The following is a 22627-nucleotide window of genomic DNA, read 5'->3' on the forward strand; positions in this document are numbered from 1 at the left end:
ATTATGAATAATAATTGAAGTCGGTCTTTTTTATTTTGCGAGCAAACAATTATTGCATACTTGAAATCCCATATATCCACTTCTTTTTTATTTTTACCTAATGCATATTTATTTGAAAAGCTAATTGAATAAATGACGGATACGGCAATCAAAGTAATTATTTCAACGTTGATGTGTGAGTAAACAATAATTCTCAGAACGACACAGGAAATGTCGAGGAATTCGACGGAGGCGGTAGACGGCCAGTTGTTTAGGTGGAGGGCTTTTTACGCTAATAATGTTATTAGATGATTACGATGTCGTCTTGCGTATGCAAACCCGTTAGATTTCTTTTGGTAAAATATATTTAGATTTTATGCAGCTACTACAACATTTTTACAAAAATATAGAAATGGCGATACAATTTCATTTATCTCCTGATTTCTGATATCAATGTGGTAGAAAATGAGAAAAATACCTTTAGTGCTTAACCAAAATTTTAAAAATTATACGAATATAATATAACTTACTAACACCCCTTAATTTTTTTTTTTTTTTTGTGTGTCTTTCGCAATATATTTTAGTGGCAAATTTAAAGTGCATTTAAAATATTTAAAATTTGTAGTTGTAATTTTTTAATATATCTTACTTTAATGCATTTAAAATAATAAAAAGAACTGAAGTCTTTAGTAATCTGACCTTCAGCTGCATTCCGCAGCTTGTCATCCAGGATATGAACTATTTTATTCGGCCAATAACCTCGACAAGTTCGGCTAGACAGACAATCAAAACTAATTACAATTTTCACGAAATATGTCTGGAAAAATTGACACTTATCATTGTTATAATAGACTTGATCTCAAAATAAATTATTAAAAACTTCAGTAAGTAATTTATTATTAAGTAATAAATAAAGTATATTAATAAGTAAATAACAATATTCTAAAATTTTATTAAATCCTACACGTAAAAAATTCTACCTGTTTCACTAACAGGTAAGCGTATATAGATAACACACTGAACATATTATTCGGTGTGTTATTCTGAAAACTATTATCTTGAATCAAATAAGAAATCAGCTTTATATTGAAATTGAATCCCTAGAGATTACACATGACATTATATCTACTTTTGGCTGTCTTTAAAGTATGGGGATAAAAAGTAATAAGTAATTGTATCCTGTTTATTTCCTAACGGGTGACGTGTGGAACTGACTCATTGTCAATCACATTCATCTGAATGTAGTGTACACATTGTCATGACATTCATTCTACGTACTCACTATAGACCAGAACACAGTTTTTACTTCTGTTAGGAATAAAATACGTAAGTTTCTTTTTTATTTTATTTGCATGTTGTAACACCACTAATAACTGTTATCGATTACAACCATATCTAGAGCTAAACATTTAACTTTAGTCATTAAGACCTTACTTTGAAATTTAAAGGATGTTGAAATAAAACCAATGTGGCAATTTTTCATACAAAAAGAACCATAAATAAAATAACAATTGAAAGCGCTAAGCGTAGGCGGCGACGGCGTAATTGATAAGCATAATCAGTGAATCAGGTCTGGAATTGGCTAGGTACATAAACGGTAGTTAAATAATCCCTATATGGCTTCGATATCATTTGGCACGCGCGCCGTAGGTCACTATTATTAGCGTAATTGTTCAGAGCGTAGGCGACCCCATTGTTCAAGATGTTACGTGAACGGGCTTAGAAATATTATGTTTGACCGTTTTGGTTTTTATTTCACTGTAATTTATTTAGCAATCAAATAGCTACTATCGTGTAAATGTAACATAATTTTATGAAATTGTATTAATTATCAAACTAATAGTTGAAATATTTTATTAGTACGAGAACATATTTTAATACTCGTAAACACGACGTTTCAACTGTACCGATGTATTGGGAAATAAGAATAATTTACAACAAATCTGTTAATTATTCTATTTAACGCCTTAATAAGTATAAATATTTTACGTTCAATAACAATTCAATTAAAGATCGATTACCAGTTATGTAAAGCTACCTTTCGTATGTTGTGTTCTTAATAGAAGTAATCACATGTTATCATAATGAAAGTATCGCTATTATAATTGGATCAATTTCGTGACTGACCGTTAAGAAATTCATATTGATATATCCGTATTACTAACACCAACCAGTTAGTAGTTACTGCGTTCATATATGATATTCGACAAGGTTTAAATGTTCTCAGAGTCAAAAATATTTACGCGGAAACGGACACAATATAAATTTTGCGAAGATAAATGCGAATGTCTTAATTTTTTTTATGACGAGTATTTTTTATTTTCTTTTAACTTTATGTTAAAAACGTGTAAATAAACGTTACAGCACGAGTATAGCAGCAAATGTAAACAGCTTTTACTGTAGAAAAGCTAAGTGGTGGAAATTTTGTCGAGAACAAAAAGAGAACCAATATTTGAATTTACCTAGAGCCAAGCATACGTTTGCTATGAAATAAACATAATTACTAACATATTATACAGCTCCTACGATTGGTAGTAAATCGCTTAAATAACTACGAACCTTATACATGAATATGTCACAAATAATTATAGAAATAAAATGTTATTGAATAAATAAATAAATAAATATGTACACAATACACACACGGTCGTATGTTCCTAAAGTAAGCAACTTAATGCTTGTGTTATAAATAACAGCCGACTGGTATAGCTACATATTTTTTTCTCAAACATACTTATCAGTATGTTTATCGAAGAGAGATATATTAGATACCCCATTTACCGAGGAAGGTTATAGGCTATTTTTTTTCTCTCAAATAATACGAAACCACGGGACACAGCTAGTCATGAATATATTATCTAATTTGATTCTTGACACGTACATTTGAAGCAATAAAAAAAGTACATATAACTAACCTCTTAATTTTATATAGAACTAGCTGACCCGGCGAACTTCGTATCGCCTAACAGTCGATTCTTTAATTTTATTAATTTTTTTTTTTTTTTTAGAATTTTTCTCTCCGTAAGAACCATCCTCGTACTTCAAGGAATATTTTAAAAAAAGAATTAGCGAAATCGGTCCAACCGTTCTCGAGTTTTGCGCTTAGCAACAAATTCAGCGACTCATTTTTATATTATAGAATAATAAGCAAACGCATGTTTTTTGACATGGTAATCGAATAGAATTATAAAATTATTCTCGTATTCAATCATAAGTAATTGTTGTAAATTAGAAGTCATGTAACGTCTTTCTATGGTGCACGATTTCGTGTAATATAGATTAATGTATTCATTTGTATTTATATGTACATTGTTATTATAACTGAATAGTTTTAAGTTATATAATTTTAACAAATCAACTCTTCTTATATTATACGAATGTTGATGCTCTAAATCATATTAGCTTGATATGGATTCGTTATGTAGGTATCTCTTATAGCGGATGTAGTGTTGCCGAAACTTTCATTTTCACATAGTACGTTACTGTCTCGTCTAACATGAAATAAAACATTTACTAAGTATTATTTAAACACGAGCCTGGTTCGCACACGTTGGCGCAACAGTTACAGCCATGGATTGTACCTGTTGCGCTGGCGGTTGCGGGTTCGATCCCCGTACATGACAAACAATTGTATTACCACCTAACATTTGTATTTATGTTATTATGGCCATACAGGTGTTTGCCGTGGTCTGGGTGTTTGTGCAGTCCTTGTGGGTCTCCCCACCGTGCATCAGAGAGATAGCTAGATAGCGATCGTTACTCATAGTAGGGAATATATCCGCCAACCCGCATTGGAGCTGCGTGGTGGATTAAGCTCTGATCCTTCTCCTACATGGGGAAAGAGGCCTATGTCCAGTAGTGGGATATTACAAGCTGAAGCGAGCCTGGTTCAAAATTACGGTATTTTAATTAAATGTTACAAAAAACCTTTTTTATTTCGTAATAAAAGAGTATTTCTTAACACTGAATACAATAGTATTAATTAAAAAAAAATAATATGGTTTAAATAAAATTTTTTTTTAAATTAATTTTTGATCCACGGGTTCAAAATACCCATGCCTTTTGTTAATCGTGCGTGCATTATTTTAATAATACCACAGGCGATTTTTCTTTATTACTACAGATCGACAGTCCTGTTACCTTACAAATATTGTTTATGGAGAAATATACACATGATTACTTTGTAATTTCTGAATTTAAATTTTAATAGTTAAATCGTAAAAGTCGGTTTAAATAGTTATTTTTGTCAATCTCATCGATAACATAGTTTTGAAATACATTACTTTTTATGTACCGATACGCAAAGTACGAATACATCACGCAATGCCTGTAACACACTGACCGCTATGAGCCCGAGCTGCTCAGCACCTACCTACTCGTCGAGTTGCTGACATAACGGACCCGCTCAATTGCCCCGTTAGTCTATACCTCAATAAGTACTATATCAAACGCATATATTTTTGCACAATTAATGTATATAAGTAACAAAAACTCGCATTGAGCCAGTTTAACGAGTATTGAGAAGGTTTTTACCGTTTGATATATTCTTGATGTTTGTACTCGTATAATCTTACAACTGGATTTACCTAATTACCTGCCATTTTATGTTAAAAGTATTAGTGGAATTGTGCTATTTGCTGATGATACATCGCTTAGTTTTAAAACGGATAGGAGAAAAATAAATTATGATGACGTAAATAGTTCTTTATTGCGAATTCAAGGTTGGTTTAAAACAAACAACTTGGTTTTGAACTTTTGTGCGTTGTATTTGCATTTCAAAATGTTAAGCACACGAATTATAATTTACAAATAAATAACGAGTTTTGTTAGGGATAAAATTGGACTCAAAACTTCTGTGGGATTCCCATTTGTCATTCTTGAATGGTAGACTCAGCTCCGCAGCATTCGCAGTTAGAAAAGTACGACAACTGACCGACGTTGCTACTAGTTTTTACTATTACGAAAATTATTCGAAAACGGAATATTTACTATGTTCATTATTTTCGCTTTGCGGAGCTCGATATTTCGACATTGACTTCGAATGTCTTGATCACGAGACTGAAGTTTGAGGGTAGATGTTAACGTCTTTAGCTGTGTCCATAACGGACTACCTCTTTTCTAACGTGTTTGCTGCGTAAACACTGGTTACCCCTACTATTGTTATTTTCACTCCTACCATTGTCACCTGTTTTTCGAATATTCGACAGTCGTGTGTCGACAGTTTAATTGTTCTGTGTTCAGTCTGGAGATTAGTAAGAGAAGCCATTGAAATTCCTAAATATAGTAATTTCAATAGGGAAGATGGGTTTCAACTGTCGATGGTGTGGAATCCGGTGATTAGGTTATGCAAGAAGAGTGATATAAACAACTCGCGTCTCGACACAGTAAGTTTCGTCTGCAAAACACGGGATCGGATGTCGAATGTTCGAAAAAGAGGTGACAATGGTAGGGGTGAAAATAACAATAGTAGGGGTAACCAGTGTTTACGCAGCAAACGTGTTAGAAAGGAGGTAGTCCGGTATGGACATAGCCAAAGCCGTCAACATCTACCCGCAAAATTCAGTCTCGTGATCAAGACATTCCAAGTCAATGCCGAAATATCGAGCTCCGCAAAGCGAAAATAATAAACATGGTAAATATCCCGTTTTCGAATAATTTTCGTAATTAAAGTAACCATGTTAATCTAAAGTCTTATAGTTTTTACTAATTTTGTACTAAAACACAGTTTATATAATACTTTTTTGAAAGTGACTTCTGAGTTTCTTGCCGAGTCTTTTCTGCAGAATTTCGGTTCCAAATCAATTGTAGCTGCAGTCTTGAAAATAAATATCACTTTTAAAGTTTAATTAGTAAAATGACGATTCGAAAGTGCTTTTGAAGCCTACTTGAATAAAGTTTTTTGATATTGATTGATTTTGATTATATTCCACAATGTAAAAAGTTTTCTCCTCTCTCTTTTTATTTTTATTATTATTGGTACTCAAAACCAAACTTTTTATTTCTACAAGCCTACGGCTCACGTGATGATAACTGATTACCGTAGTTTATAAGACGCCTGTAAAAAAAAGCAACGCAAACGCGTTGTCGACCCTACCCCCAATCCTCCCCAGGAGGATTCTAATCACCTTACCATGGGAACAACAGTGCTTGAAAGCAGTATATTTAGTTGTTATCTTCTGTAAGGTTGAGGTAATTTCCCATTCGGGCTGCTCCAGATTTTAAGCAAGATATTTCCCGCTTAGTTAAAACTTAAAAACGTATGACTACTCTATTTTACTGCATCAGCAGTCACCGAAACATTAAATGGTAGCTTACTTAAAATGTATTTCTTGAGCAAGTGCTGTAGTCCTTCGCATTTGAAATTTAATTGTAAATCGTGACAGCAAATTATTTACATCATTATAGTTATATTTTTACGTGTCGACTTTAAAATAGGTTTTATATCATCACCAAACAGTATTACATCACAAATATTTTTGACAAAAAATGGAAGACCTTATATACCTATGTTATATTAATAACCTTCATTCTATACGTATTAGAAAAAAATATAACTCTAATATAATACCTCTATTAAATGCCATTTTATTCTGAATAGTCAGGACGCTTGCTTTTGTTTACATGCTAAGCTTTATTTTAAGCTCTCGCTTAAGCACTTATCTTTGGATTCGCGATCCTCTTGGTCCTAAAACGCTATATTCGAAATTTAAACTAACCCTACCTTACCCAAAGTTCTTATTATATATTATTTAGCGATTTCTTTATAGCATTAACGAATGCGAACGGCAATCATTATTATGCCGCTAAACGCAATAAAAAAAAATAGAGATTGGTGGTAGAAGGGTAAAAATTTAGGGTTGTATGTAGTTTTCAATGCCAAATAATAATAAAATAAAAATGTGTGTCAAAAAGTAAAAAAAAATATATATTTTTAGATGTGTGTCACTCTTACCATTCAGGGGTATGAAAAATAGATATTGGCCGATTCTCAAACTTACCCTATATGCACACAAAATTTCATAATAATCGGTCTAGCCGTTCCGGAGCAGTTTGGTAACAAACACTGCGACACAAGAAATTTATATATTAGAAAAAAAAAACATAAAACACACATTATAAACGAGAACTACCCAGTCAATAAGAAAGTCAAGTGTCAATATGTTTTATTGCAAAACAAACTACACTTTCTTATTATAATTTCGATTTCTTAGGCACTGTTAATGAATGACTTTATAACAGTGTCATTTTTATACTGTTTGAGTAACATAACTACTTTTAATTTATTTATTTTCAGTGTTAATTCCTATTTTGATGTCCAGGAAACCGCATAGAGTGTGCGGTGTGCAAGTCGATAAAAAATGTTATTTGATTTCTAGTAAAAACATAATCATTGCCTTTTATGTCCAATCAGTACAATTAATCACCAAAAATAGATTTTACGTTACGATTATTAATAAAATAATAAATAATTATGAACTTTATTATGATGAAGATACCGACAGCCCAATTAATAACTAATAACACAGTAATGTAACGCGTGTAAATTAGAAATTGTTCTCTACCATGATCAATAAGTATTTCTATTGGTTTATCCACTTATTTTTAAAATTTCATACGGAATTCTATTCCAAAATCTAAAAACAAACATATTTACCAATTGAACAGTAAGGAAGTAAATTAATTCTTTGCTAAAAATTAAATGTATACGAGTATAGTATCTTATTTTATTTTTTGTAATATAATTGGCAAAACAATTTAATAAATAAGACGTTGCTCATGATGAGGAATCTGCTTTGAAACAGTTCCAGTCAAGTCATGAGATAAGTTAATATAACCTTTCGTGTACCTATATCAAAACAGTACGTTCTCTCATAATAAGCACTTGTAAAGTTTGTCGCCGTGCTCCAATTCCGCGCCGGTCTATTGCTTCGGCCTTACGAGGAAACCACGCCCTAGGACAATCTGACACAACCGCCAATAAGCATTAGCTTTCACAATAATAAATAATTACCCTCAATTTATCTTATATTTTACGTTTTCATAAATTATATTTTCCACATAGATACCCTATATTATAGGTATATAACAAAAATTCAATTTAAGTGAATACTTTTACTGTATATTTACGTAAAACAAAAATATAAATATAAGAGTTAGCGGAAGCGGACGATGTGATTTTGTTTTGAATTATCAAATAAAAAACAAAAATATAAATATAAGAGTTAGCGGAAGCGGACGGTGTGATTTTGTTTTGAATTATCAAATAATCTGTCTAGTAGCTTTATTACAAAAATTATATTCAATTTTACGCTTAATGCAGAAGGAAATATATATTTAAGATTATAATTCTGATAAATATTTTTATTTTAAAATGCAATAAAATGAATCTTAAATTCGTTATTTATTTATAACTAATTTCAGCGAATGTTTATCGTCGTGTAATATTGTATTTGACTCATTTTTTTACTTTATTATAAAATAATGCCGTTCACTTTTTGTTACAACTTTTTTATGTTTTTGAATATCAGTATTTAAGTCAATAATCATTATTTTATGTGCTAAAGTGATACATGATTTTTTCGATATTTATTCGATATTTCGATCCAGTTTAATGGACCGTATTCACAGCTTGGCTCATCCGCGTGTGTCGTATATTATAATATCGTATAATGTCGTACTTTAATAATATCCATTGTTTATTAAATACCCGTCTAATCTTATCATTTAGATTTCTATTAGTCTAGAGAATTAACCAACGTTTAACCATAAGGCTGAAAATATATATTTTATTAAGATTTATTTTCTTAGATTAATATTCGATTAATAACTAATTGATCATTGTAGACACAATAGACTTGAATAGTCTATTTTTAATTATAATTTGATAAAAACTAAACTAATTTTTATATTCTTTATCAAACAAAACAGTTTATGAAAACAAAAATAATTCAACCTCATTATAATGAAACTACGTTTTCGGATTTTATAGCGGTTTACAAAGATTTTTAAATGTACTTTACAGCAACCATTGTCACGGGTGGTCTAAACTACGGTGGACGGGAGGGGAGGAAATTCGAGTAAACATTAGAAAACAATAAGTCAATCTCTTTTAAAAAAACTCTAATATTCCACTGTTCTAATGACCAGCGCCCCAGTATTTATATGAATTCGGCTATTAAAATGACCTGAAAGTAACTTCGTAAAGTAAGTGCTTCCTCATTTAGACTGAAATTATTTCCTCTTTTTATTTATAAATACTGACATAGAAAATAATTGAAACCTCAATAAAATGAGAACATAGCTAACTATTATATGGCAAATAGAAAGTTGTCGAGTCCGAACTTTAGATGAATGCCGAGTTCAAACTAAATATTAGTTTTTATGACCCGTTGGCGAAACGGTCACATCACTGGTTTGTGGCTGTTGCGCTGGTGGGTTCGATCCCCACAGATGGCAAAATATTTGTATTGGCCATACAAATTTTTGCCGTGGTCTTGGCGTTTGTTCTTCTGCTTTTTTCTAACCGACTTCCAAAAAAGGAGAAGGTTCTCAATTCGACTGTATTTTTTTTAATGTATATTACTTCAGAACTTCTGACTGGGTGGACCGATTTCGACATTTTTTTTAATCGAAAGGTGGTGTGTGTCATTTGGTGCCATTTAATTTTATTTGAGATCTAACAACTACATTTCGAGTTATATCTAATAATGCGTTTTTACTTGACGTTTTTTTCGTCGACCTACGTTGTATTATACCGCATAACATTTTACTGGATGTATCGATTTTGATAATTTTTTTTTTTGTTGGAAAGGAGATTTGTACCATGCTAAGAAACCCAGGATCTGATGATAGGATCCCAGAGAAATCGATGGAAACTCTCGAAAATCCGCATAACTTTTTACTGGGTGTACCGATTTTGATAATTTTTAATTTAATCGAAAGCTGATGTTTGTCATGTGGGCACATTTAAATTTTATCGAGATCTGATAACTACTTTTTTAAGAGTACTGGACTATTTTTTCGTCGATCTACGTTGTATTACTTGTCGATGTAATTGAAGTCGGTTTTTTTTCGTTTGCGAGCAATTACAATCATGTGATGTTAAAATGGATTGGAGTTATAAAGAGAACCGAATCGCTGTGATTGCATTACAAAAAGTAGGTACGGAGCCAAATACAATTTTTAAAACTCTATACGCTTGATATGTATTGTATGTTTGATAACGCGTAGTTACTTGACTATTTTTTCGTCGATCTACGTTGTATTACTTGTCGATGTAATTGAAGTCGGCTTTTTTTCGTTTGCCTGCAAACACAATTATTTTATATATATATATATATATATATATATATATATATATATATATATATATATAAATAAGTTGGTAACCAAGCGTACGGCTCACCTGATGGTAAGCAATTACCGTAGCTTATTGACGTCTGCAACGCCAGAAGCATCACAAGCGTGTACTTCTGTATTGTGTGTGTTTCCGGAACCCCAACACAGGAGTTCATCCTAATGGGGGCCGTTGGGCTGTTGAGTATGAGGCTTTTGTTATTGTTTATTCATATATTTCATTACTTAAGCGATTTCTACGTAAAATGAATAGTGCTATTTTTCTGCTTGAAATAAGCGATGCAGTGGCACAGACATAGCAATTTAACCAAACAGTTTTTACAACCTGTAATGTGATGTTGAATATATTAAATGATGAATTTATTACAATAAATATTACCTATTATTAAGCCACTCCTAGGACTAGACGGATTAAAATACAAGTAAATTTACAATATTCGGGTAACTAGTTAAAAGAAATACAATTACATGTATAAAACAGTAATAGCATCTACCAAATTTTATCGTCAGCTTGATACTGTAATATTTTTACTTTATTTTAGAATAGGCAGACGACTTCATTTTGTAAATAAATAAATAAGAAGTTAACCACAGGCCAAGTGACGAAATAATTCAGCGACGACAGTGAGATACTGAATAAATCTATATCTGTCAATTCCTTAATATAGACGTCAGTGGAACGGAACATAAATCAGTTCCGTGTATAATTCTTGCTATATCGCGGGGTAACGTTAATTAGTTTAAAACGTAAGGCGCTCCTCACGTCGGAGTCGAACTTGAGAATCAAAAGACAACCTGCTGAGTGATAATGAAGAGTCAACTAAATTATTCAAACATTTTTAAAGAAATATTATGTCAAATATTTCACGCCTGTTACATAGAAATAATAAATTGAACTTTTAATTAATTAATCTAAATGTATGCAACGTGTCAAGATAACGCAGAGATTGCATAGATGCAATAAATAACGTTAGATAGGTAAAATCTCCAAATGAAATAAAGAAAAGTGCAATTGTTGACTGTTTGCAGACATTTATTCTAAATATTTTATTAATCACATGCACTTAAAAATTTGTGGAGTATCATTTATAGTTTATATTAATTAAAAAGTAAATTAAATTATAATGAAAAAAAAATATTGCGACCTACTTCCTTAATTATTCATTTTGTAAAAGTAGAACATTTTTACATCAAAACGTTTAATTGTTTTCTTATGCAATTTGGATGAAGCATATCGGAACAATTCATTGTGGATGGCTAATTGTAAATGTCGAAACCCTATTGTTATTTTGTGATGTGCGTGCGAAAATTCCGAAGCAGCTATTGTTGAATAGGATATTATCACTACGTTATAAGCCCTGTTATTAGAATGTAGTAGGGATAAATATTGATTATAGACCGAATCTTTCAAACGACTTACACACTTGTGACCTCAATAAAAGGAAGATTTCATTACGAAAATATTAAGTATAATATATTATATGACATAACAATAAGGTAAAAATGATGAATGTAGTTTTGCCGCTGCGCCGACTCGTACTGCGCCGACTCGTACTGCGCCGACTCGTACGTATCATTTAAATCTAATCTATCATTTTAATCTCGTCATATGAATATATTTTATTTTTATTTTTGGTAATTAAAAAGTCAAATCCCTTAATTAGTCGTTTTAAGTTAATGTCTACCTAAATGATCACTTAGCAAAGCGCTAAAAGAGTAGACTAAAAACAATATTATGATTATAATTTCGTAATATAATAATCGATATCGATCAAATCGATATTATCGATACAAAAGGATTCGATAATATTATCGTGTAATACAAGCTTATAAAGTTATAGATCTTTTTATTACCTCCAACTTTGCCATTTAACTTTTTTCCATAGGACCTGTAGTTTAGCAGTAAATCGAGATAAACCATCTATTTACCCTTAACCCTTCTCCCCCCTCCCTGCCTACCATTACCCGACCTCAGATCGATCGTAATTTATTTTTCCTTTCATTTTCGTTGTATTCTCTTCCTTTTCCAATGGGTTTCATCCTACTATAATTTTTTTCACTTTTTAACATTTTCAAAGGCTAAAAGCACTGGTCTAAGAGTGTAAGGTAAACGATGTTAAACCAAAAGAAAAAGGAAACTATTTCATTACTTAATTCCTTATTACAGATGCGACGTCAGGCTCGGATCTCAGCCGGCGGCACGCTTGTTGCGCGTTCCGCCTCTGCTTTACAAGGTAAACCATTAATTTAAATTTTTCATATGTTTCTAAAACATTACATATTCAAAACTAATGTCACTAATTTTTCTGTAATCGAATTTCAGTTTGGTTGTGGCTGCTGCTTTTTGTATTTCAAAATGAATTTCGGATATCAAGGTCCATTCAACCAGGGGTAAGTTTAAACGAATTTTCTTCACGCAAAGCACTTTACTGAAACAATTTATCACGTTACACAATTCTTCATGATTTTTTTTTTTCAATTCCAGTATTTGGACTTCGATAACCTTCCCGAAACTAACTTCACGTGTGCGGGGAAGGTGATCGGCGGTTATTATGCGGACCTTGAAACCTCCTGCCAGATGTTCCACGTATGCACGGTAGGACAACAGGACGAACCTATGGACATCAAATTCCTCTGTCTTAATGGGACCGTTTTTGACCAGGTAGGTATATATATATATATATATATATATATATATATATACACATATTTATACTATGAATAAAAACGTTTTGCTATATATTACTCGAATTATTTTCGTTATCTTATCTTTATTTATATAAAACATATTTTAAAAAAATTACCGATTTACTTTTGTGGAAATTTTACATTTATTATAAACCTTTTTATTTCTAAAAAATAAACTAAACTTAATTATCTTATTTTCTTATTTACACATTTTTAATATTTTTTTAGGAAACACGAGTATGCGAAAGAGTAGACGAAGTAGACTGCACTAAGTCTGAAAAATTTTATAGTCTAAATTTAGAATTATATGGAAGTACAGCACCACCAATTATACAACCAGATCAAACAAAACCTCAAGTAAAACCAACAGATCAATCACAACCACAAAATAAACCCAGTACTACAACAGATTCCTTTGCCAATGACTCATCTACAACTCCTGAAAAAGTTTTAAATCTATCGTTAGATGTTGTTGATTCTACTGAAGATCCCATTCAAGAAATAAAGAGAGATGAAACTAGAAATTCTTCAGCAAACCTTGTCCCATCCAAGCAACAGGAAGTGATCAATGAAGGTATTTCGTTTGATTTTAATTAAAACATACTATGGTGATAGTCAACTTATATTTTTTTTTATTTAATATATAATTTTTTTAAGCAGAATACGACGAAGAGGAAGAGGCAATTGATGAAGAAAATTCTGATTATGAAGATGAATATTCTCACCCTGTAACAACAACAATAGTTCAGAGCGTTACGACAACATCCACAACAACAAAGAAACCCTTCTCGAGTACCGTAATGTCGCCCCCAACAACTCGACAAACAGCTGCGCCACATTTAATATCATCTCCAACTCCATCAATATCATCACTGCCACCTATTCATTCTTCTTTTGCACCATCTGGGGCTACATCGTCAACCTTGGATCCTTCTTTATTGTCACCTCAAGAATTCATATATCGACATCGAAGTCCAGGGTCTGAAGCTATTTCTTTTCAACGCCAAAGTTTCCGGCCTGCTGATGGAGTTTATATAACTCATGCGCCACCCCAACAATACGATCATTTCCAGTATGAATCTTCAAGAACTGCGCCGAGACCTGCTCATCGTCCAGTGCCATTCGTTCAACGTCCTCAACCCACTCCGTTCCGTTCGACTACTCATGACCCACGAGATCAACTTCTTCGTCCAGGACTTAGTACACAGTCATCAGAAAAATTAGAAACATCTGTCAAACATCGACCGCAGTCTTTTCCACAACATTTACCACCTCAGCAACCTTTACCTTTTAATCCATTCTATTACGATCGAAAACGTAGTGATGACATAAGTCCAGAGAATGAATCATCGTTATCAGCAAGATCTGTAGCACCACCAAACGTTACAGAACGCCCCTTACCGAAACCAAAAAACCCCCCTCGTGTCATAGTAACAGCTAGCGCATCTGTAAGTGATAGCAATGGTAAAAGATTAAATTATACTGTTGGACATGTGGTTAACGCTGTTAAGCCGATAGTTCCAATAAACTATGATGACTATAAGGAATCAGATCTTATATTTGATCCATTTTTTCTCGATGTGCCAAAACTTCAAACGCGACGAAAAACTAGATCTAGTAATTATAAAAAGATTGTGACTGTTCCTATATCCGTCACTGTTGCAGGAAATACTTTGTCTAAAAAAACTTTGACCACTTTTTTACCAGTAGTATCACATGCAACTACCACAAAAGTTTCATCTACTACCCATACATCAACAACAACTGCTGCTTGGAATCCTGAAGACTATGTTGACGATAATTATGAACCTCATGCATATATACCACCTGTACCTCCGTTAGCAGTTTTGATGACTCGCGATCAGATAAAATTTATAAAACAAGACAGATCATCACTGAACGATTTAACAAAAAATAAAATCAAAGAGGTTAATTCAGAAGACATTCATAAGGAACAGCCCATATTGACGTCTGTAGCGCATAAAATCTCTAGTCAAGGTGTAGGTACTGAGGCTACAGTTCCCGTCACCTCACCGACTCCTATCGAGGCGCCCGCCTGCATTACTTCGCGTTCTACTGACTGTCGGATTCGTCCCTAATATTTAGCTGACTTAATTAATAGATAAATAATTGAATATTTAAGTAAATAGTTAAATTTAATAAATACAGATGAAATTATGTCACACTGGTTATAATTATATTAATGTCGCTATTAAATATATAGCGAACAAAATGTATAATATTTTAACTGAATTACGAATATAGATGTAAAATATGAAACCCGTTATTTTTTGATTTTTAAAATATTTTGATAATAAATATTTATCAATGTACCTACGAACAACACATACTTTGTTTGAACTGTTGCAAAATTTACATATATATATATTTGAAGTCTTGTAAATATGTATTTTAAAATAAACTATAAGTTTTTAATGAATACAGTTTTTTTATATACATTTTTTTTATATAATGACATCGAACTAATAAAGAACTATAATTGTGTTTTCTCGTAAACGAAAAAAACTGACTTCAATTACATTGACAAGTAATACAACGTAAGTAGACGAAAAAATAGTCGACTAAATACGCCGTTATCAAAGATTACTCAAAAATTAGTCATCACAATTAATTTTATATTCAATTCATCAAATTAATCACAGGATAAGTATTAGCTTTTAATTAAACTAAAAATCATCAAAGTCGGCATACCCAGTGAAAAGTTATGCGGTATAATACGACGTAGGTCAACGAAAAAGTAATTAAGTAAATACGCATTATCATATATACCTAGAAAAGTATGTTAAATCTCAATTTAAATTAAATGGCATCATATGACACGCAACACCTTTTATTTAAAAATAAATCATTGAAATCGGTCCACCTAGACTAAATTTCGGAGGTAACATACATTAAAAATTGGCAGTTATAGAGGCTGCCGATAGAAGTGAAAACTTCGAACTTTTAGTATAAAATTTGCATGTCGATGACGCGAAAGCATGAGATTTCACCTATCCAAAAATCGTCTAACGCGCACAGCACACGGCCGCTGCGCGTGCGCTAGTCTTGAGCATATCGGTGACGCGAACCCATAAATTTTTCCCCTAATAAAAAGTGCTAACGAAGTTTTCACTTCAAAAAAAATACAATTAAATTGAGAACCTCCGCTTTGTTTGGAAGTCGGTTAAAAATAACTAAAGTTGAAAAAAAATGAAGATTTGTTTATTCTTGAACTATTACATTAATTAGTGTAAGGCTTTCGACAAAACGCTAAGTAGTTAATACAACCTTTTTAGATCGATGATAATAATATTATTCAACTAGCTGTGCCCGCGACTTTGTCCGCGTGGACTTTAGAGTTAGAGTTCCAGAGATTAGCCGGAACAAACAGACCGACAAAAATTGTAAAAAAATGTTAGTTTGGTATATGTACCGTGTATAAATCCATTTGCCATCCATTTAATAGTACAAACAGACACTCCAATTTTATTTATTTGTATAGATGATGTTCTGTCGTTGTACGAAATCCTTTATATACGAGGCAATATTCACTTATTGTTAATCAATTTTTTATAAATTCTTGCCTTCGTTTTTTAGATAATTCGCTACTATAGATTTCTATCTCACTAAAAGTCTATATTTTTACACACAATATACAAAAGACGAAGTTGGTAAGGTAAGGACTGTGTAATAATTCCATTGTCACTCTATTATACCCTAAAATTAACACAGTAAACAGCTTTTGAAAAATTAGAAATTTTTTATAGAAATATTTATTTATTTATTAATACTTTATTGCACAATACATTAAAAAATTGTACAAATGGCGGGCTTAATGATAAAAGGATTCTCTACCAGCCAACCTTAGGACGTACAAACGCAGACGTTTGTAGGTGTGCAAAATTGAGTATTAGTAAAATTCACATTAAGAAGAAAAAAGGGAGGAAATATAAAGCAACGTTAGCGGCAAACGTTATATTATATACACGAGCAAATAATTCATATATATACCATACAAATATATGTATACATACATAAACAGATACAAACTTGCATACATACATACATACATACATATATACATACATACCTATATACATACATAATACTTAATAAGCGGACGACAATAATAATCAAAACACAATTACAGTGTTTATCGAGTTCACCAAATTAGATTATATTCCTACAGATTATGCGTGTTTATTTAAAAATAATAATTGTGACAAAAAAAATAAAGACATCATTCAAATCCAATTATCGATTAGTGATATTAATAAGTATTTACTTACCTATAATTATAAATATTTGAAAAACCTATTTCAGTCGGAACCTCATAAAAATATTTATCTTTTAGTTATAGAATAGGCCTGCTGACTATGATCTAATGCTACAATTTTTTTTTTATTAAACTGTTTTTTGCTGCAAATAGATAAAAAAAAATTCAGTGTCCCTTTGTCAAATTATTTCTTAAGAGGAAACTCAGGCAACATATAAATTTTGTCAATTCTATTTTAAAGTCAGTCCTTGTCAAAAATAAACCAACCTACTTGAATACGAAAGTATTGAAGACTAGAGTAAACACCATAAAAAATCATAATTGATTTACAATTCGTCGCGTCTTTTAAACCGAAACATGTCGACTTCCAAAATAATGACAGTAAGGGAAATGATAGATTCGGCTTTTGGCGAACCAGATGTTAGTAAATTATTAAATTACAATATTCATCAATATTTCTATTCTTAAAAACTTAAATATTCGAATACATTTTTTATATATTTCTACAAAACCGTTATTGCCCCTTACAGGAAAATATTGTTAATTTAAAACTCGTACAAACTATATTGATTATATTGGCAAGACAATTACGCATATTAGAACGTAAAGTTGGTGTTGAAATTGGCCCCAGTCTTATTCGTTCAACTTCAAGTCTTTTGATAACAGAAATAAAGTTACTTGCTAACGTAGAGAAAAAAAAGAAAAAAGCTATAAAAGATACAGGTTTCGGTGCTGATAACAACAGAGGAATAGCGACAGTTAAAGTTCCTTTAGTGGAAACACCCACATACAAAAATGAGCCTACTTCTTCTTCAAGTGACAAATCTTCTGAAAAAACGAAGTCTAAATCCACAGCTGATAGAACGTCTACTTCTGGACCATCTTCGTCTTTAAAAACATCGACCGTGTTAACATCTTCTGATAAAACCATGGATAAAACACCTTCGCGAGAAGTAACCACTGATGACTATAGGAAAAAGGTAATTTAATAATAAATTTATGTATGACTATGTATGCTCGTGACTTAATCCGCATGGAATTTAAAAAAAATGTTGTTCAGTAAGAAAATAAAATCTAAAATAAAAGAAGCCTAAGTTACTCCTTATAACATCAGCTATCTGTCAGTGTAAGTCCCGTCAAAATGGATCCAGTCGGTCCAGAGATTAGCTGAAACGAACAGACAGAAAGACTGGCAAAAATTGAAAAAAAAACTTATTTTGGTATATGTACCGTGTATACCATCTATACGTATTTAGTTAAAAGCGGTTATTTTAATATTACAAACAGACAGTCTAATTTTATTTATTTGTATAGATTGCATTTATGTATGATTGCACAGTACTTAAATAGTTATTATTATACCAGTCTAGTTATTATAAATACTAACGAAAGGTCGATTTAGTTTACCTCGCAGGAATATCATCATCTTTTGGAAGTTATTGAGCAGCAAAGAGAACGCGAACTACGAATTGTTGATCAGGTGCAACAAGCAAGATATTAAACTATTTTTTTTTTGTTTATTTTCTTTTGTTTTGTTTTAGATTTCTTCGACGTCACAGGTGAAGTATTTTTTTACATTTATTCTTTTTTTGATGTTTTTGGGTAAGTTATACAAATTATTATAATTTCCTTTCTTTATTATTTCCTAAATATATTAATATTAAAATGAAAATATTTTATTCTATAGAGAGCTGATTCCCGAGAAGAAGCAAAAAAAGCACCCACGCCCATGAAATCATTAGACTCTATAGGTTAGCTGTTCTTAAAATACATTGAGATTTTAAAATAATTGCTATTTAAAAATTTAAAAAAATTAAGATATACTTGGTATTAGGTACAGCTTTAAAAATATTACTTATTGAACTAAACATACTTCTAAAAGTGTATATTTAATATATTTCGTTTTTATTAACAGAAATGCAATTCGAGAAGCTGCTTATTGGTAAAATTTATTTTACCCTTTTGATTACGTTAATCATAAATGTAACCAATAATTTATTGTTATTGTATTAACAGTAGAACGAGTTTCTACTGAAGAGGTTGAAGCAGAAGCTGGTAATAATGTAAAAAATCATAAATACTGATATTAACATAATGATCTTGATTACGTATAAGCTACAAACAAACATTTAAGGACGCTCTCGCGGCGACAGGGAAAAGGGACTACAATTGTCTGTTGTAACTAAGGAACAATTTGATAACCTAGCGCAAATAGTTAATGAGCTACAAGAAAAATTTTGCTCTGCTGGTAAACCAGAGTTTCCAGATAATATACAACTAATGCAAGACCTTCGCAAAGGAGCCTCGCTTACTGACGCTATGGCAGCTTTGCAATTGTCTGCGAGACTTGATGCTGCAGAAACGGCATTGCAACAAATGATAACACTTGTCACTGATCTTGCATCAAGTAAAGGAATAGATATTAGCGAAATGGAAGAGGTATTTTGAAAAAAAAACATATTCAAATATTATTTATTTCTTTACTATTAAAGGTAAAAAAATACAGATTAAAGTTTTTTGATGCAATTAGTCATCATATAATTAAACAGGTACCACAAAAAACTACAACTGCAAAAAGTCGTAAACAAATTACTAAATCTGTAAAGAAAACAACTCAAGAAATATCAACTGACACAATAAAGAATAAATCAACGGATGCATTCGACACTGAAATTAACAACATGATCGAAGAACCAAGCTCAGAAATAATAAATGTATCTAAAATTAGACCCAACATGATTAATTTTAGAGATATGGAGTAAGAAAGGGACTGTAACTAACTCTTTACATACAAAATGAATTTTGATATTTTTTTAATAGTGAAATTTCTTGTTTTCAGCCAAGCTATTCAAGAAGTTCGTGATAGCCTTACAAAATCTGTAAAAAATATCACTAGTAAAATAGCATCTAATGCAGAAAATGCGTTAAAGCTAACTCGAAAGTTAGGTTAGATATAAGCACTACATAATAATATAAATTAATAACTTCCCGTCCGACTACAAGATTTAAAGTGTGCTTTTTTTTCTCCTATTAAAGTATAGCCTATCTCACTCAATTATATAGTAGCATTTTTTAAATCGGTCTAGTATTTTTGAGCTTATCAGTTACATAAAAACACAAAATCCAATTATTCCTCTTTACAATATTAGTATAGATTAATTACCTTTGTAATAACAATAGCACAAAATTCACAGAAGAAAAATTAAATGATACGTCGAGCTTAAACAATCGCATGAACGATTTAGAAGCACTAGTTTCTGAATATACAGAGCAAATCAATATTTTAGATACTGGTTTATCTTCACAGGTAAAGTTTGCTTTCTTCTGAAAATATTCAGTAATACTTCTTAAATAAATATAAGAGCAAAAGCGATATTGATTGATTACTTTCATTTAAGATATATCGATGCATTTCCTTAATAATAAAAATATTTTAGCCCAGTGTCGTCAACCTTAACAATATAAGTATTTGTTATTTATTTGGATGACATGTAATTTTAAATATAGACATCTGTGACATCTTTCGTGATTACTGTTTTTGCAGATGACAAACTATCAAGAACAGTTAACTCAAATGCAACATGATTTGGAAACAGGCTTAGAATCCATGACTGAAGCTTTAGCCAATACTGGCGGAGATACCACAGGTACAACTATTTGTTATTATCGACTGTCAAAAATGAGTATGTATGTAAATCGACACTTAAAAGCTCATAGAGTATAACCACCATAAAATGGCTTAACCTACTCCTTGCGAGCGTACTTAGTTAGAGCCCGAAACACCTCTACCTATATACTTACAATATGAATGTTTACATTATATATTTATTTTTATCTACATACTATTTCAGCTGTTACTGAATTAAACTTAAATTTCACCAATCTGCAAGTAGATTTAGATGCTATGAATGTGAAGCAAAAGGAATTAAAGGAAAATCAAGAAGTATTGTCTTCTAATCTTCAAGTAAATTTTTATTATAAGCTCTAGATTATTATTTGTATCTGTTTAATTTATCATTTCACGTAGATTTTTTTTAGGATTTGTGGAATCAAATTGAACTGTTACGTGGAACAAAATCTGATCGTGATGAAGTAGCAGATGCTTTACGTGATAAGGCTGGATTAGGTGCTCTAAATGGTCTAGTCACACAAGCACAATTTGATGCAGTTAGAGGTGACTTTGAAAAGCGAATTGGAGCTTCTTACGACAAGTTTAATAATCAAGAAATTATTTGGCAAGTGAGAAATAAAAACAAACTCGTTTATTTATTTTTATAATAATTATATCGGTATATTTATATGTTATACGTATACGTACGTACGCAACATATATACTACAAATTGACTATAGAAGCTAGAAAAAAAGTTTTTAACGATCAAACGACGGAAAAAAAAATTATAATCAAAATTTATTTTTGATAATCACTACTAAATGTTATTGCAGAAAGCTATAGATGATCTACTTAGGGAACTTAACGAAAAGGCTGATTTGGTGCAAGTAGCTTCTTTGCGTGATGATATAAATAATAATCTCGAAAAATTAAGGAATCGAATAAATGTTATGATGGATATTGTTGGTGAACCAAAGTCGGCTGCTGTTGCGAAAAAACTATTTCGTAATACAGCTTGTCTTTCGTGCTCATCTCCTGCGCATATGGATATTGAAGAACCAAATACCATACCATCTTTACCAGTTTTACCTAATTCCTTCGTTCCATCTTCTATTAAAGCTGACAATACATCAGAGCCAAAAGAAGACGGTGATCATGGTTTATGCTATCCTGGCAAACCAATACCTCATCCAAAAGATCCAAGGTTACCTAATTCTTGCAATATTAACTACAATTAAAATTATTTTCATAATAAAATATTTCTAAATAGCAAAAAAGCTACAATCTCATTTCAGATCTCAATATTGTCGAAGATATTGTGGTGGATCGCATACAGCTGTACCTACTACAATAAAAAGAGCTCCAGCTGAAATAATAATTAGCTCAGCTTTGCGAAACACAACTACAGGATTTAGTTCGAATGAAAAAGTAATAATATGATTACATATATATATTATCTTTATTTTTTAAAACTGTTTTCATTAACTTTTTTACCCTAAAATATAGATAAATGAATCAAAACTGAACACAAAACCTTGCATTCCTTGTAATTTACAAAAGCTAACGACACAGTCTTCAGAAGATAAATCAGGTATATCTCTAATTTATTTCTGTGAGCTTAGCTGTGTGGCTAGGGCATTAAAGAATATAGCCACCCCCTCTCTTCCCGTGGGTGTCGTAAGAGGCGACTAAGGGATAACACAGTTCCACTACCACC

At 31.5% G+C, this 22627-nt stretch overlaps 2 protein-coding genes across 2 annotated transcripts; both read left to right on the forward strand.

Moving 5' to 3' along the window:
- Positions 1–1269: 1269 nt before the first annotated feature.
- On the forward strand, positions 1270–15463 carry LOC123654303 (mucin-5AC-like). The gene is made up of 6 exons (XM_045590216.1): positions 1270–1305; positions 12503–12569; positions 12659–12726; positions 12821–12997; positions 13252–13597; positions 13684–15463. Exons 2-6 carry the CDS (start codon positions 12503–12505, stop codon positions 15120–15122), a joined length of 2097 nt encoding a protein of 698 aa, XP_045446172.1. The 5' UTR covers positions 1270–1305; the 3' UTR covers positions 15123–15463.
- A 1644-nt stretch (positions 15464–17107) lies between these two features.
- LOC123654545 (glutamine-rich protein 2-like) lies at positions 17108–22382 on the forward strand. The gene is made up of 15 exons (XM_045590444.1): positions 17108–17719; positions 17830–18279; positions 18714–18779; positions 18987–19050; positions 19215–19241; positions 19316–19354; positions 19434–19738; positions 19849–20057; positions 20139–20245; positions 20494–20606; positions 20844–20946; positions 21151–21263; positions 21338–21538; positions 21744–22114; positions 22206–22382. The coding sequence occupies exons 1-15, from the start codon at positions 17657–17659 to the stop codon at positions 22348–22350; spliced, it is 2376 nt and encodes a 791-aa protein (XP_045446400.1). The 5' UTR covers positions 17108–17656; the 3' UTR covers positions 22351–22382.
- Positions 22383–22627: the final 245 nt, after the last annotated feature.

This window comes from Melitaea cinxia, chromosome 6 (assembly GCF_905220565.1).
Source record: "Melitaea cinxia chromosome 6, ilMelCinx1.1, whole genome shotgun sequence".
NCBI classification, from domain to species: Eukaryota; Metazoa; Arthropoda; class Insecta; order Lepidoptera; family Nymphalidae; genus Melitaea; species Melitaea cinxia.

Excerpts from the sequence above, each read along its gene's own strand:
- LOC123654303 (XM_045590216.1), top strand. The coding sequence starts at position 12,503 with ATGCGACGTCAGGCTCGGATCTCAGCCGGCGGCACGCTTGTTGCGCGT. Across the intron at positions 12,727-12,820 it reads CAAGGTCCATTCAACCAGGG|TATTTGGACTTCGATAACCT; the intron begins GTAAGTTTAAAC and ends TTTCAATTCCAG. Across the intron at positions 13,598-13,683 it reads ACAGGAAGTGATCAATGAAG|AATACGACGAAGAGGAAGAG; the intron begins GTATTTCGTTTG and ends TTTTTTAAGCAG.
- LOC123654545 (XM_045590444.1), top strand. The coding sequence starts at position 17,657 with ATGTCGACTTCCAAAATAATGACAGTAAGGGAAATGATAGATTCGGCT. Across the intron at positions 19,051-19,214 it reads GAAATCATTAGACTCTATAG|AAATGCAATTCGAGAAGCTG; the intron begins GTTAGCTGTTCT and ends TTTTATTAACAG. Across the intron at positions 22,115-22,205 it reads CCTCATCCAAAAGATCCAAG|ATCTCAATATTGTCGAAGAT; the intron begins GTTACCTAATTC and ends ATCTCATTTCAG.